Here is a 17,549-nt window from a genome sequence, read left to right as displayed (position 1 = left end):
ACAGCCTGCCATTATCACAATTGATAAACACCGATTCTATTGAACGCATGTGTCTTTAATACTAGGGGTATTGCCATGTCGGCAAGCCTTGTTACTGTTTTATTTTCATTTTTTTACACGTGAATTTTGTTTGATACTTTCCACATCTTCCTTATTCTATTATTTTCAGTATATTGCAATGGTCTCTCGTTCAACTTCTGGTACTTGTTCTTTCTTTTCCTCTCTCGATAGTGCTTGCAATGCTCATAAATATGTGTGATATTGTCCTGATGTTTGTCAAGTTGTCTTCCTTCAGTGTACCTTCTCTTAATCTTATTAGTCGTCGCTTTCATTTTTGTTTTCTTCGGATATTTACATATGTTGTATTGCTTTTGTATTTCTTTTTCATGTGTGTATGTATATATGTGCGTGCATATGTAAATATTTATGTATTCTGCCCCTCCTGTTTGGGCCCCCATTTGGGCCTGCAGTATTGTATGAATAAATAAATAAATAAGTAAATAAATAAATAAATCTGTAAAAAAACTGAAAAGTCATCTACAAGTCTGAACACTCTTACAGTGCTTGTCTGTTGCTGGCATTCTGTGAGGCATCTATCATAACTTGCTAAAAGAATGTCAGTAAGAATCAGGACAAGACACGTGTTGATGCAGGCACCTTCTGTGCCTACATTTTACGCTTTCTATCCATACAGAAGGCACGATCTTTGTCTGGAAGTTGCTGAAGGTTGCAAAACCTTCGCAGAAGTGCTACGAAGCAACAAAAAGGTGCGTTTTTGAAGCGTTTGGTCACCGCTGTCACCTTTCAAGATCTGTTTCTGCCTCCATGTGTGTATGATAATGACCCATGAAGGTTTAGCCACTGATGAGCATGTAAAGGTATTGAAGTATTGCATGTTATTGTTTGAATCTGTGCTGTGCCATTAATTGAAAAAATGCAAGTTTGGGCATGTTGCTATACTAATTCCATTAATAATAACAATTATCTATGTTGTGTTGTTCATTACTGTAGAACCTCGTACATACGTTTTAGAAAAAAAGTGACAAAAATACCTACTAACCTGGAAAACGTACGATCAGAAGTCAGTAAAAAGTCTGTCAGACTCAACTGCAGTTCACTTCTACATAATGCGAACGTTCCATAAATCGTTGTGATACCGACGTGCCACAATAATTTTGTAATTGCATTACAAAAGGTGCACCTCCGGCACATTGTTAATGCCGATCCCCGATTGACAACAAAAACTTCATCACAAAAATACTAACTTATACGAGCAGATTGATTCTACGATTCCTGAATTTTACAGATATTTTATTTTAGAGAAGAAGAGTAAAATTTTCTTAAATCAATAGCGACCGTGCAACGCCTTCAAATACATCTCGGAAGCCCTGATCCTTGGTTTGTACCATGCTTACAAATTATAATCCGCTAGAAACAATTTGCCAAAATACTTAATGTACACACTACTAATTTGTCTCACAGAGAATTGAAGATGTATTTTGTTCACTTATGAACATGTATATTCAGGTATAATGATGCTTATTGTATGACCGCATCTTATTTTTTATGATCTGTATGAGATATGTTGTCGGTTTCTCTATTGCATGTCAGATATCCTGTCAAGAGGCTTGTATATGAAAAATGTTAAAATTGATCTTTTTCATTTGTGTCTTTGCTTTAGTACATATTGAACTGCTTTAGTTTGTTTAGTGTTGTTAATTATGTACGCTACAAAGTACTAGCTGTTATATCGCGCTGTCCTACACAACGTTTCCCGAGTTCAGTCAAGCTTTTATCCCAGGAGGAGATTTCTAGTGTACACTAGAAGAATAAATAAAGTTAAAGTTGAAGCATCCTCCCTCAAAAGGCCCCTCATCAGGCCACGTAGCAAATTTTGGTTATATGCTGGAAGTTGCTACATGCCCTCTAGGAAGCATTCTAGCACAATTTTTGAAATTGTTTCATTAATAGCAGAAATAGAAATATTTGGCCTGCTGTAAACACATGATTTCAGCAGGCTAGCATGACGACCAACACAGACACTCTCCCCACTTTCCCTCGCCCAACCTCTGCAAGCGAAATTCCTTCCCTGCGTTCTCCCATACCGGAGTCGGAGGGTCGTGTGACAAATATGTCACATGCAAAATAGAAGTGAGGCGTGCAGACAGGACACAAGAGTAGAGAAGTGGACAACACGAACCTGGAACCTACTAACCTACTAATGGTGATGTCCACTTCTCTACTCTTGTGTCCTGTCTGCACGCCTCACCTCTATTTTGCATGATGAATCATTACCAACTAGCTCAGCTTTCTGTCGTTCTAAGCTTCATGTCACATGCCCTGCCTTTTTTTCTTGCGTGTTTTTACTGCGCATATTATTTTGGTGACAGTGCCGTTGCGTTTGTCTCGCTTCATGCAGCACACAATTTTGCATGCTGTGCACAAGAGCACCTGAATAGCAGTCAGTGCCACACTAGCACTGAGGCGGACACAAGCAGATCAAAGCACATGATCAAGCGCTGGAATCTTGTAGAAAATGGCAGATAGTTTCGTTTTTTGTGCGCGCAACTACAGGCCTGCAAACAACCAGCCATGCGAACGAGCCGAAATGGAAGTATGTCCCTCTTGCTATGGCATGGGATAAAACAAGGATTTGCAGACGTTCGGTTTGTAGTTTTTATGGTTTATCGAAACTTTAAATCATCTAGTGAAGCAAGCGATCAAAGAAGCAACTGCTGTAGCCTGAAATAATTCTCTAAGTAACCTGTTGGGGTGAGTGATGTTTCAGCCATGCGATATACATAAAGGCACTTGTGCGTCAGACATAGACTTTCCTGCTGGCAGGGCTTCTCCCTTGCGAAAAAGGGTGCATTGCATTTGGTGTGAAATTTCAGGTGTTTTTGTGGCACGGCAGTGTAATACTTTGCAGACACGGTTGTCAGCACGCATTGTACACACTGCACTTGTCTGTTTAAAATGGCAAAACCTAGGAAGGACCCCTTTGAAGCAGGTCTGTTTCACCACTCATGTATACCTGTTGGTACTGTTGTTTTATTCATGTTACTTAGGTCTGTTTCATTATGAAATACTTACCAGGCTGTGTTGCTTTTCATGCTTTACCTTATTGATTTTGCTCTTGTATTATTTTTTATACCTGTACTTGCTCACCCTTTATAATGAAAGGGCAGTGTATGTAGGTGCAGTCAACATCTGTTGATTAACAGGACAGGTGAAATTGATTGAATTATCTGGCAGGTCGAATGAAACACGATGCAGAAAAAACATCAATATAGAGCTTTTCATTGGGCAAGGAGGAAAGGGTGCGTGGCGAGCTTTTCCTCCTCTCTGGCTTCTGTAAGCCGGCATGGCGCTGCTTGAACATGTTGCTGGTCACGTGCTTCGGAACAATTTACAGGGTGTATTTCTGAGTATACCTTATGTGATTTCAATTCATACGAGGTCATCGAACAGCCACTGTTTAGCCTTTATGTGCAACAGTCGCTACAGTATCTGGAAATCTCTCTTGGCTATGCAAAAATGCAACACGTGTCATCAGCCGCGGTGTTGTGAGCTATTTTGGATGTATCGCTTTTCACTTGACGAAGGGAACTGGCGTCTGTGAGTTGCCAGCATGAATTGGAAAATCTTTTAACAAAAGAGTGCTCGTGCATGGCCAACCCTATGCAACCCCAAAACATCTAAGCACCAATTGTTATAAAACATTTGCATCAGCTGCCGACATTTTCTCACGCATTTCAAGACTAGTAGACTTCAAATCACTATGTCTACGTTAGCCTCCTGTACAAGGCCAAAGGTCTTGCTCAACATTGTGAGCACTGCAGTTGGTAAACCAAGATGATACATACATGCTTTGTGCTTCGATCAGTAGTGCCCTTTTTCTCTGTAAGGCATAAATTCCAAAGGGGTTTGAAAAGAATGCAGCGGCTATTTGTAAGGACACAATTTCCGTAAGATGGGGGAGTGCGTCGTACAGGAATGGACTAACAAGACTGGAAAAAAAGAAAAAGAGGGAAAGGTTCTTATTTCTTTCTTTCACGAAAAAAAAGAGAGAGAACAGAACACAGGATAATGCCGCATGCTCGGATCGCTTGGATCATGCGCTATATAGAACAAACAGATCTATATAACACAGCCATCCACTACTGCCTCTGACGCCCCCGCAGTCTGCAGCTGATATTTTGACGAGTCGACAAGTGGGATTCACGCTGTACGGTATGCGGGTATTATAAGCTGAAAATATTTTATTTGTGCACGGAAACCTCGTCCGGCAAACGAGGCAGTCGCGCAATCTAACTGCAGATAGCAACTTGAATGCTATGACAGAGTATACATAACTTATTCCGCAGCAGAATGGTAGCCAAGCTGTTAGGGTCATCATATGTTTTGTAACTACCCGTTGCTGCTAAAGCACAGCTTAGAATTTCTGTGAGAACGCTGCAGTAAGGTCACATTCTTGAATATTATGCAATACCTAATTGATCTCTGAGGCTGATTGTAGGCTCATACAAACGCATGCACATAGCGCTTCGTGCTCCGTCTGCCCTAACGCCTGAAGGAACTCCAGCCATGCCCACTTAATCACTTCAATAAGCCTAACAGAACCGTTCCCTACGTAGAAGACGCCATTTTATGCTAAATAGACTGCGCAAGTGCGAAGAAACCTGCCAGAAACTTCCGCTGAGTGCGTACCATAGCATAGAACATGGAGCGGTCACCCAAGCCAACATGCCAACTGCCCATAGATGGCGCCACTGCCTATGCAATATGGTGACGCCCATGAAAAAACGGTCTATGCACCTATGATTCACTTGGCAGCATTTGCCCTATTCTAACCTCAAATCACACACGCCCACCCACTTTATATGTGTCCAAAGAAGAAAACTAATATAGAAATGACAGTAACACAAAAGGAGTAATTTAACGTGCACCCGATTTTGTACCGAGAAAAATGGGCAAGGGTCTAATATGTGTTCCAAAATGGCAACTGGTTTCCTAAAGTCAGCTTTGCGGCATGGTTATCCTGTACTATGCAGTAAAGCATATGAATGTTGCAAATGCAGGTTTGGTTATGTGTTCGATAGCACCGCATAGGTGATATTTGGCACAAATTTCTTTTTAAAAAAGCTGTGCATTAGAATTGGATAAATACTGCAATCAGACATTGTGAGCTGTCCTTATTCCTTGGAAATGGTCCTAGGGCAGGCCAAAAATAGACGTTTTCGATGGGGAGGTGAGGGGATATAGGTTAAACGCATTCATCATCTTTATCTTTAGCATAAAGTCAGGCCACAGCAAAGCCACTGAAAGACACAGGGAAGATAAAAGAAAGGCTGCAGTTATCCCTTACCTTCTTCGCATTTCACATAACCTCAAAAGGGTGGTTTAACAACACCTGCAGACGGGCTAGATGGTGCATTGCAGATAAACGGAAAATAAGTGCACAGGAAGACACACACGAACAGCCGAGAAAGACTCACTACAGGCGCTGTCTTGTGTCTTTCTCGGCTGTTCATGTGTGTCTTCCTTTGCGCTTATTTTCTGTCGATCTCAAAAGGGTGGGTTCTCGGGCCAATGTCAATGTTTTTTCTGCACCCGATAAATTCTCAGAACTCTGCCACATTGTAAACTCCAGCAACGCAAGGAAGGAGAGCTTTACCAAGAAGCGACAAAAACGTTTTGTACCCTGTAGCAGCAATGTTGTGTACAGATTTCCGCTATCTTGTGGCAAGCACTACATGGAGCAAACTGGCCGATGCCTTAATGACTGGCTATGGGAGCATAACAACGACGTGAGCATCACCGCAACCGGTCATCTGGGCATTCATTGCAGAGACTGCACGGAAGAAAGAAAAAAGATTAAGGAAGCATCTTGCTATCCCATTTTCAGTCAGTGCAGCGTGTTGTCAGATAATCGCACAAAACTCACTGGAGAGATAATTGAAGCCCACGGAATCCACAGATTCAAAGACAAATGCGTAAGCGTTGCCTCAACAGCTCTGTTAGAAAAAGAACTGTGTTTGCTTGAAGATAAATAGGAAACACATGCACAGCTGTTCATGTGTCACTGTAGCCCTGTGCTCAGGTGCGGGTCATTCCCACCAATTTTGTGTGTCTGTGTATTATTATTTTATATTGGTTGCCGCCGTACTCCATACTTAAGCAGTGGAAATCGTCTCAATAAAACAAGTTGTAAGTCAGAGCTGTGTATGCGTCCTTGTTCCTTGCACTGTTAAAAAAGAATGTCACACCGACTTGCCCAAGTTCCAGCAGTATCTTTAGCCTATATTTATGTCCACTGCAGGACGAAGTCCTCTCCCACTCATCTCCAATTAGCCCAGTCTTGCGCTAGCCAATTCCAACTTGCGCCTGCAAACTTCCTGATTACATCAACGCATTGACTGCCTTCTAATGAGCTCCTCCCAGACATGGTGCCGTTAAAGGGCTCACTATTTGATTCACCGTAGGGGTGAGGCACTTGCATGTTGCATGGTCAAGTTTGAATTATCCAGTGAAGGCGAACTTTATGATTTAAATAACGAAAGTTTAGCCCATAGAAGTGTGTGGGTGCCAGCCAGGACTTTTGGTTGGGATTGAATTGTTGAAAAAATTGAAATAACCGGAGTCAAATCAACGGAAGTGTACTGTATCTATATAAAATAAATTGCAGTAGCGACAAGGGAACAACTTTAAAGATTTGTTGCAAAGGTTTATTTATTGAATTTGGAATGTCAAGCATCTTCTGTAGACTTTTGTTTTGATTATGCCGTAGTTTAGAACACATGACTGAATATTACGTCATTTGATATTTACTTCAGTTTGAATTTCACTATTTGGAATGTGTGCTCAGCTGCCATCCACCGCTAGCAAGCTCTTCTCCTCCTCTACCCTGGCCGTTGCTGTGATAGAGCGCATATGCGGGCCACGTACTCTGCATCTGGGAGGTAATTTGCGGCAAGCACAAAGAGCGATCCGCTTTGTGTTGGCGGTCGCGTAATCTCAAGTTCCCGACACATGATAAACCGAAAGGCAGCACAAAGCATTCACTCCAGGTATCCTTTGCCACACTAGCCTTGCAACAGGTTTCTTTCTGGGAAACGGTTTGGGGGTTTCTTGTGTAGCTTCTTGTCACTTTTGGGTGGATGACAATTTTTCCTTTTATGAGCTTTTCTCCGCCTTGCAAGATCTGCAGTACTGATTTGACATATTCATTGTGCCTGTCCTACGAGTTGCAGATTAATTCACCCTCGTTCTAGAAGCAGTCTGCTAGTCTCCTGGTTAGCTCGGATGGCGGAAGGCCCTGGACCCTGACCCTTTTTCGTTTTTCCTAGTGCATGATGTGCACAGCACTGTTGTGCTGTACACATAGTGGATTACCAGCTAGCCTTCTCTAATCAGTGGGAAATCTGATGCATATAGGCAATTACATCAGTATGGTTTTATCTGAGCTAATGTGCTTGCTGTTGTACAACCATATATTGTGACTCAACCTATGGTGTGAGGAAGCAGCTTGCAACCTAGGATTCGCCATGGCAGCTTGTCTTTTGCCTTGTACCAGGAAACACCGTTAGCAGAAGCTTGTGGAGAAGCATAGAAGCATCATGGAGGATGAGGAAAATGACTCCACTTCTGGGAGCACCGTTGAGGTGGATGACGAATTCCGTGTGCCCAAGGCGATCTGGAACAAATTGTACAGGTGGGGGCACTTTTTTATTCCTAAATTGACTAGATTGCAACAGCATGTCAAAAGGTAGGCAATGTTTCAACGGTCAAGTACAATTGGACAGGTAGGGGCACTTTTTTTATTCTTGAATTGACTAGATTGCAACAACATTTCAAAAGGTTAGGCAATGTTTCAATGGTCAAGTAGTACTTGTTTTCTATTGGGCAACCTTATGAGGATGTTTCTGACAGCTGACTTCCAGCAGTGGCGGCCTCTACTGTCTCGGCATCCTTGTGAATAGCCAACATCAACATTCTGCAGACGATCTGCTGACGGTCGTGTTCGCTGATTCTGACCGTCAAGAGGCTATCAGATTTTTCTGTAAGACGGCACCAACATAAAGACTTTATGTCGATGTCTTCATGGCTGCTGTGGAGTTTGCATCCACTGATTTCTGCATGTCTTGCCAGCTTTTTTTATCTGTTTTACCCTTTTCTCAAAAATAATTTATTTTTGCCTGGTAATGCATTTTATTACCCAAGTAAATTGTAATATCGCTCGGTGCATAAATTGTAGGTTCTGAATTAGTGCGCCCCAGGCTCATGCATTTACTGAGTTCTCTCTAAATAAAATTTATTCTACTCTTGCATACTTTTCTTCTTTTCCTTTGCACATCACACAATTAGAGCCCCCAAACGACATGAAACTTGGCAATTATGCTTCAATATTGTGTCAGTAAATTGCGGAGATTACAAAATAGCAGACAGAAAATAGCATTTCTGCATGTTACATTCAATTTATTTTTTGGAATCACATATTAAAAACGAAATTATGGGGTTTTACGTGTGAAAACTACGATCTGATTATGAGGGCAAACACAGGAAAGGCGGGAGATGGAAATTCAAGACGATGAGCAAAACGAGAGCAAGGCATAAGTAGGAGCCATTTCAACAAGTGGACTTGTCTTCTACAAGGCGACATAGGCTTTCCTCACCACAGTATATATAGGTGGGGTTCTTCTAAAGGGGAGAGGGCGTAAGGATGGTGGGAGTGGAAACGCGCAAACGTGTTAGCGGCGAGGGTGTCGAATTTAGAATAAAGGAGTGCTTCGCCAAGGGCCAAGGACACGGCCGTCTGTCAATCACATGTCGACACCTGTGCGTCAGCTGGCATGTCAACGGCATGCACAGCAGCCCTCTGTGATGGACATGGGCTATCGTGTCTCTGAAAGAGGTAATAGAATGACTGTTGTAGTCATCACCCGCGACACTGCAAGCAAGGAATCCGTGTCTGACAAGCGAAACGAATAAGAATCAGCACTAAGGGCCATGATTATATCCACCACCTAAATTACCTTAAAACAATGTTAGCAGAAAGAAACTATCCACAAGTTGCTCTCGATAGAGCTTATGATGTCGCGTCAAGATTGGAGAGACAGTCGGAATTAGCGAAGGAACAGCCTACACGAGAACCTGACAGACCGCCGGCCTTTATAACAAAATATTCGAATGCACTTCCAAACATGAACATCCTACGAAAATATCACACAATATTATTACGATATTGTTGGGAGATACTCAAGAGACGAGCCGCCGCGAGAACGATGACGAAGTGGATCTGTGCCCTTGGCGCGAGTGAATGTCGGCCTGGTGCTCTGTCTCCAGTCCAGTGTAAATAGCCTGTAAATAGCCTCTTCCGTCTGTGTCTTTCTACACGGTAACATTCTGGTGGAGGTGAATGATCCCCGTCCTTGCCATGGAACACCGGAGTGGTCGGTACATCGAGCCTGTCACCATGCTTCCCGGTGACGAGACTGCCTCTGCAATGGCTTCGGCTTGTCCGACTGCTGCAATCATCACGGTTGCCCAATATTGCGACCCTGGTGTGTTCTCTGGCCTGCAGGGACAGGACGTTGACAAATGGATCAAGCTATATGAACATGCCAGCGCTAATAACAGGTGGGACCCAACCATTATGCTCGTCAGTGTCATCTTTTATCTCGGCGGCACCCCACGCGTGTGCCACCAGACGCATGACGACGAGATAGCCAGTTGGGACAGTTTCAAAGCAAAGCTATGGGAACTGTTTAGCAACCCCATTGGCCGCAAGGTTGCCACGAGAAAGGCTCTTGAGTCTCGTGTTAAGACATCTACAGAGTCGTACGTTTCATACATCCTCGACGTCTTGGCTCTATGCCGCAAAGCTGATGATGCTATGTCTGAAGCAGATAAAGTGTCACATGTTCTAAAAGGCATCGCCGCCGACGCTTTCAATTTGCTTGTTTTCGGCAACGTCTCGACAATCGACGCCATCATCAAAGAATGCCATCACCTTGAAAAGCTAAGAGCCGCCGCATCACACACCACATCACGCGGCTACCCAACACTGCTGCTACGTCGACATGTGAGGGTCGACCATGTCAGGCCACCACCTGAGACGATGTCACCCATATTGTTCGCCGCGAGCTTGAGGCCTGTTCGCCAGCTTTCACTGCGACGCGTCCCGATCCGCCAGCAACCAGAATTGCGATGATTCAGGCCGTCATCCCACAGGAATTTGAGAACGTGGGTCTGAACTCCGTGTGTTCAATGTCTCAAGCCAGCGCTCCCCAGTTCTCTACCGGCCCTCCCCGTCTCCGGCAGTCCTTTTCTGCCATATCTCGCCGTAACCCGTCCGAATGGCGTACCCCTGATGACAGGCGCATCAGCTTCCACTGTTGTCGCATCGGCCACGTCGCTCGTCACTGCCGCAACCTATGGCCACCACCTCCTAAGACATACGCTGCCATTTATTCCCGCACCTTTGGACCTTCTGTTCCCTATGCCACCCGTGATGAACCCACTGCCGCTGATGCCCCTGCTCCGAACCTTCGCTACAGCCGTTCGCCCTCACCTGGATGCCATCAGTCTCGTTTGCCCCAACCCCGGCGCTTCTCTTCGCCACCTATCGCCTCCTGGACCCAGCCGGAAAACTAGGCACTGCAGCTTCTGGAGGTGAAGCTGCATTGTCGACCCTGCCCTCAAATCTTCTGCTGACGTATGCTGACCTATGAACCAAAACCTTCTTGACGTTGACGGCTATCCTGTCACTGCACTGATCGATACAGGTGCACATCTTTCTATTATAAGTGTTGCCTTCCGACGACGACTCAAAAAGCTCGTCACCCCAGTGTCGGCACGCGTAATCTATGTCGCGGATGGTGGTACTGTGCCTACCGTCGGCATGTGTACGGGGCGTGTCAGCATCGCCGGCCGCCACACTTCCTCTTCACCGTGATTGCTCAATGCCGCCACGACCTAATTCTCGGCCTCGACTTTCCCTCCGCACATTCTGCCCTTATTGACTGCTCTGCCAGTACCCTTCGACTTGAGTTGCCGATTCTCACAGAACCTTCTGACGCACCCTAGTGCCGCTTACGCCCCACCGTCTTTTTTCGCCTGCCGCCAAAGTCAATAGTCTTTATTGAACTGTTGTCTTCCGCACCAGTTCCTGATGGCGAGTACCTTGTATCTCCACCTCAACTTAGATTCTTTATTTCAGACTGACGTAATTTACTTAGATTTTTCAAAGGCTTTCGATCGCGTCCGTCATCACCGACTAGTGTCCAAACTTTCATGCCTTCACCTCAACCCACTAATCCTATTATGGATCATTTGCTTCCTGACAGATCGCCTCCAGTTTACCTGTGTTGGCGGTCGCTGTTCAGATACAACCAAAGTAATATCGGGTGTACCACAGGGATCCGTCCTCGGCCCACTCCTTTTTCTAATATACATTAACGACCTCCCAACAGACATATCATCCACAATATGTCTATTCGCCGATGACTGTTATTTACTGTCGTGTCCCTACTAACACTGACCAATCCATTATGCAAAATGACTTAATTTCTACTGACAAGTGGTGCTCACGCTGGATGGTGGAACTAAATGTCTCCAAATGCAAGTTAATGCATGTATCACGTAAACGCTTTACATCCAAATTTCGATACTCTTTGGGCTCTGTGAATGTATCTGAGGTTGACAGTTACCGCTTCCTTGGCGTTATCATCACTAACAATTTAAATTGAAGCATAACTGCGAGTCGGCCTAGTTCATCTTAAAACTTTTTGTGCCCAAACAAACAGGGACGAAGAATAGGGGCAACACAAGGACGAGCGCTTTCTAACAACTGGTTTTATTTTTGAAGAACCACCTGCTTAAATACCCACAGATCTGCGCGATCAAGTCAAGCGAGCACGTCAATAGTACATATAACACTTGTGATAAAAAGACGTGGACAAAAGCCACCCGGTCAACATAAAAGCAGCAAGGTGCATAAAACAACCACTTACAATAAACTGCATTGAAGATGTGATGATAGAAGCGAATTTCTTTATCCAACAATGAAACAGAAGGATGGCTGATGCATTTTTCTTTTTGTTTTTCAATCCAGTGTGCTATAGGCGTGCTCTGTTGACTAGATCGCGCAGATCTGTGTGTATTTAAGCAGGTGGTTCTTCAAAAATAAGACCAGTTGTTAGAAAGCGCTCGTCCTTGTGTTGCCCCTATTCTTCGTCCCTCTTTTTTTGCGCACAAAAAGTTTTAAGATGAAACTAAATTGGTTGAACTACATTCTACAAGTAACAGCCGATGCCTCAAGATCCCTTAACTATATTAAAAGATTCCTATCCTTGTCTCCTCCGTCGATTCATAAACTAGCAAATGAAATTTTCATCCATACCAAATTAGAATATGCGTCAACAATTTAGAATCCACATCAAAAGTACTTGATTGACACTTTAGAAGCTACTCAAAGTCGTGCCTCCTGCTTTATCTTATCGAATTATGACAACAATATCGGCGTTGCTAACTTGAAGTTATCTGCTGGTCTACTCCTTTCAGCAGCAAGATGCATAATTTCGCAACTCTGCCTATTCCATAAATTGTACTATAACTTTCCTGACCTTCATTCCTCACTTTTATTTCCACCCGTGCGCCCATTGCACTGTCTATTCAATTCTTTATGTATCCAACGCCTTCATGGTTCTACAAACGCTTTCAACAAATCCTTCCTTCCCTTTGCAATAGAACAAAGGAACTCGCTCCCGGAATCCATTGTTGTGGAGCGAAACCGTTCGAAATTTCGAGAGTTACTAACCACCCATATGTGCAAGTAATTATGCAAAAACCTGTTGTTTTTAGTGTCTTTTCAGTTGTTGCCTTCTTTTGCCTTGTACATGACCATTCCTTCGATGTTTGTATTGTTGTTTTGCCCTCCCCCCTTATGTATTACCCCCCATTGGGCCCTTAAGGGAATAATAAATGATGAGGATGATGATATCCCTTACACGCAAAATTATGTGCTTAAATATTGACCAGTTTTCTTCAACAAAACAACTTCTAAAGTCATGCTCTAAAGGTGACAAGGAATCAGTAAAAAACCTACTGATTACCGAGATATTTGCTTTAGAATATGGTATGGTATGAAGAACTTTATTGAGGTCCTGAGGGATCAGTCTGGGACTGATGCGGCATAGCCATAAATATATTTTCGCTAGATTACTTGTTTAAGTTAGCACTAAATCGATAATTAAACTTGTTATTGCTGATTTCTTCTAGAACAGTTGCGGAAATAGTATCTGCATGCGTGGCACATACAAGGTCAAGAATGGAGTGTGGAATGTGGGTTCTTTCACGATCTGGTGTAATGAAAACAGGTTCAGAGTGTGAAAAAAATTGTGACTTTCCTGTTTGTTCGAGTAGAGCTGGAAACGGAATTAGTGCTCTAATCGATTCCAGGGTAGTTGAAGTCTCCTGTTAAAATTAGAGGGACGCGAGGAAACCTGTTTCGGATTACTTCTAATTCAGATGTCAAGCATGGATTGAAATTCGAGTGAGGGACCGCAGGACGATTGCAAACACCGATAAGAATGGAAGAATGTGATGAACAGGAGTGTACAATGACCCAGCATATTTCAATGGAAGATAATGGCACAAGCACACATTCAGAATGAATTCATTTTCGAACAGCCGGAAGAAGACCACCACCACGTGCTGTAATCCTGTCTTTTCTGTATATGTTGAGCTCAGAATGAATAGTGAATACACAGTACGTCTGATGCGTCACTACTGAGCCATGTCTGAGTGCCTATTAAAATGTCAGTTGCACATGCAGTCATAGAACAGACAAGATCATCTTGCTTAGATAAAATACTGCGGAAGTTGGAAAACAAAAATGAGTTTATGGGCGTAGCTGTGTGCGAGGGCTTTGGCCAAGCTCTTGGCAACCATAGACTGCTCCTGATGGCATAGCAGGCCGAAGCTGCACACTCCGTCTACAGAAATCAACAATTATCTGAAGTTAACGTAATTCGATAATGAAGCAAACCTTAGGAAAAATTCCAATAGAAATATTTAATTGGTGTCTGTAGGTTTCATCTTATTGGATTATGAAACGACAGACCTGATACACTAATAAAACTTGTAGCCTCTATCGGTCTACGAACATAACATAATAGTCCTGATACACTGGTAAAACTTATAGCTTGTGTTGGTCTGTAAGCTTACAGGTGTACATAGTAGCACTGTGTACCAAAGTGGTTTGTTCTACGAAATGCATTAACTCTTTCTAAAGCAAATCTTTCTATGTGAAACCCTGCCAGACTTTTCTGGCCATGGTTGCTGCTGCTGCCAGCAGCAGCAACACACAGGACACTGCGTATACACCAAATCCTGGCCTATATATAGCCGCATCTGTTGTACCCCTACAGATCTGCTGTTGGCCAGCTCTGATTTTTATGAAATTATGCATTGAAACAACAAACGGTACCTGAATATCCTGACTATAACAAATAAACAGCTTGGAATGCATAAATCCTGTATCAAAGCGACGCCTTTTATAGCTTCATTCTTGATGTTTGTCTTGTCTGCTTTGTCGTCTTTCAAGCAATACTACCAATACAAGTTTATATGATAATCACTACTTCTATAGCATCTATTGTGACCAATAAAGCATTTTATTTGTCCAATACACGTTTATATCACTGCTTCTGTTGCTTCGATTGGGACCCATTAAGCATTTTATTTTGCTTATAGAACTCTGTTTCCCAGATACAGGACTGGCAGAAACCTTTATGAGACCTGTACACTTTGCTATGAGACTTGCGGGTTTTCCTATTGGACCTATATATTTTATATAAAACCAGCAGAGATTTGTATTGGAATTTTCCCTAGGGAATGTTGCAAGATAATTGCAACATGGCCGCCAGGGCGGCACCACATGTCAACAAAAACTCCTGTGCTGGCCTCCAATAGTCTCATTCACATTGCACAGCTCACAATCTGAAGACACAGTGTGTGGCATGAGGTGAATGTACCTGCGCATAAATGCCACTCCCAGCCTAATTGTATGCAGAAGACTGGCACAGCTGCATTGTATTTTTGGTGGTAGCCTAGATTTCAAGGTAGGGTCCATTCTTTGGAGTCGTCTGTGGTGATTATCTGAATTGTCCCAGTGCTTTTCAGTCACTTTTTGGATGATACTTGTGAGAAGGCAGTTGGCGTCTGCTCTTGAAAAAGGAATTGCAAGCAGTGGCTCTGGTTCTTCAAGTGCCTTTTTTTGCTTTGGCATCGGCCAGTTTATTGCCACGTACACCACAGTGACTGGGAATCCATTGAAATGTAACGTGGTGACCGTTCTCTTCCGCTTGAGCGTATAGCTCGGCAGATTGAAGTCTAGGTTACCCCTGTACCTGCCTTTCTACATTGCAAACCTCTTCAAGTATTCCTGCAGCTGCTGTGCCATTACAGACGCCACCCCTTATCGACACTCAGCGACATATTGCCAGACTCCACTTTTTCTAGAGCCATTTAACACCAGGAATGTGCCATACCATCATACTTTGCCCCTAGGGACCTCCCACGTATGTCCTCAAGGATAATGTTCAAAATATGGGTACGTCTCCCTATTCCTGAAATTGCTAAAAAATTTCAAATACCTACCGTGGGCCTCAGACATATAAGACTTGATTAGATGTCGAAAGAATATGGCTCCTTAATGAACGTGTAGACAGACGGATCAGTCTTGTCGTATGCGTCCGGTGTGGCTGTCGTCGTGCTTGCATATAGTCATTGGACGGTGTGATCTGCATGACAAGACGACACCAACATGCATGGAAACAGGGGCAATAAAAGAGGCAGTTCACTATATTTCGGGACAGCCTCCTCAAGTATGGACAGTCTTTAGTGATGTGAAATCGGCTCTGCAACTACTTGGAGTTGTAATGAAAGAAAACTCTTATAGAGGGTTTGGCTCTTCGCGAAGGTGAACTTTCTGGTAGAAACATAGTTTCTTGCATAGGCCGATCCCAGAGGTAGCGCAAAGCCTTGCCAAAAAATTGCATCATTTTGAGATTTATGTTATTGTTTCACACTTTTAATATTTAGTCTGAGAAGATTTAACATAAAAGGCATGCACTGGCAGTGTTCCATTTCATGGCATTGGTTTGTGGGCAGTCATTCTCAAAATTCTGAGGGATAACTTTGTCAAGAATATAAGACAAGGTATGAGCAACTTCAGTTTTAGAATGGTGTGGCAATATTGTCGCATATACCCAGCTGTAGTATACACGCTGAATGAAGATCCAGGCGCTTGCACTTTATAAAATATTAGCCGCGACGCGTGATCCGAGACGAACTTCGTTCTCCTCTTCCTCAGTCCCGTTGCTGTGCCACACCATGTGGCGTTACCCTCTCTTCAAAAAAAGAAGGAAAATGTACAGAGGCTTGACGTGAGAGCGCTGAGATGGCCTAGGACGGACACATAGGCTCTAGTCACAATGACTGTGGTTTGGGATATAGTCGCAAGGCACTGAGGGCCGAGCAACAACAGAAACTAACCTAAGCGGCTGAAAACGTCGAATATTAGGGGCTATAGTACGGTTTCAACCGCACGACGTGCACAATCTCAGATTGCAGTTGTTGACTTTGGGGAGGCTGGCTTCCGTCAGGAAGGACTTTGTAATTTACGTCACTAATTCGCTGCAACACTCTATAAGGTCCGAAGTAGTGACTCAAAAGCTTCTCAGGTAGACCTTTTCGGTGCACGGGAGTCCAGACCAATACTTGGTCACCAGGTTGGAACTCGACTTGTCGATGGTGGAAATTGTAACGATGCGCATCGATGCTCTGTTGTTTGTTTATGTGCACTCAGGCAAGCTGACGGGCTTCTCCCGCACGTTGCACGAATAGTTCGGCATCTTGGGTGAGGTCGAGATGATCGATGTTGTCGCATGGCAGCGTTGCTTCTAATCTAGTCTGCATTTCACGACCGTAAAGGAGGTCAAACGGCGTGAAGCGTGTTGTTTCTTGCGTAGCAGTGTTATAGGCAAACATTACGTAAGGGAGTATCTCGTCCCACGTCTTGTGGTGTGCTTCTACATACATAGACAGCACGTCAGTCATCGTTTTGTTTAGTCGTTCGGTCAAGCCGTTTGTCTGCAGATCATAGGCAGTTGTCCTTTGATGGGTCGTGCAGCTGAGTTTAAAAATGTCTTCAATGAGCTGTGCTGTAAAGGCTTTAGCTCGGTCTGTGATGACATGCGATGGGGCGCCATGCCGTAGGATAATGCTCTGTATGAAAATCTCGGTAACCTCGGAAGCTGTGCCTCGAGGCAGTGCCTTTGTCTCAGCATACCGCATTAAATAGTCTGTGGCGATGATTATCCACCGGTTGCCAGAAGATGACAGTGGAAACGGGCCCAGAAGATCCATGCCGACCTGGTCGAAAGATTTGCCAGGTGGGTTAATCGGATTCAGCAATCTCGCAGGCTTCACAGCTGGCGACTTTCGGCGCTGGCATTCACGGCAGTCTTGGAGGTACCGCTTAA

General features: G+C 43.8%; 1 protein-coding gene across 1 annotated transcript in view; it reads left to right on the top strand.

Moving 5' to 3' along the window:
* The first annotated feature begins 7,593 nt into the window (after nucleotides 1-7,593).
* The window catches only part of LOC142575068 (DNA excision repair protein ERCC-6-like), a 50,981-nt gene continuing 41,025 nt past the window's right edge, over nucleotides 7,594-17,549 (top strand). Inside the window, exon 1 of the mRNA XM_075684030.1 lies at nucleotides 7,594-7,714. Coding sequence (XP_075540145.1) covers nucleotides 7,620-7,714 — 95 coding nt within the window. The 5' untranslated portion in view covers nucleotides 7,594-7,619. The remainder of the gene's footprint in view (nucleotides 7,715-17,549) is intronic.

The sequence above is a fragment of the Dermacentor variabilis genome, chromosome 3 (assembly GCF_050947875.1).
Source record: "Dermacentor variabilis isolate Ectoservices chromosome 3, ASM5094787v1, whole genome shotgun sequence".
NCBI lineage: Eukaryota > Metazoa > Arthropoda > Arachnida > Ixodida > Ixodidae > Dermacentor > Dermacentor variabilis.
Note: the sequence above shows the minus strand (reverse complement) of the source record. Positions and strands in the feature narration are given on the sequence as shown.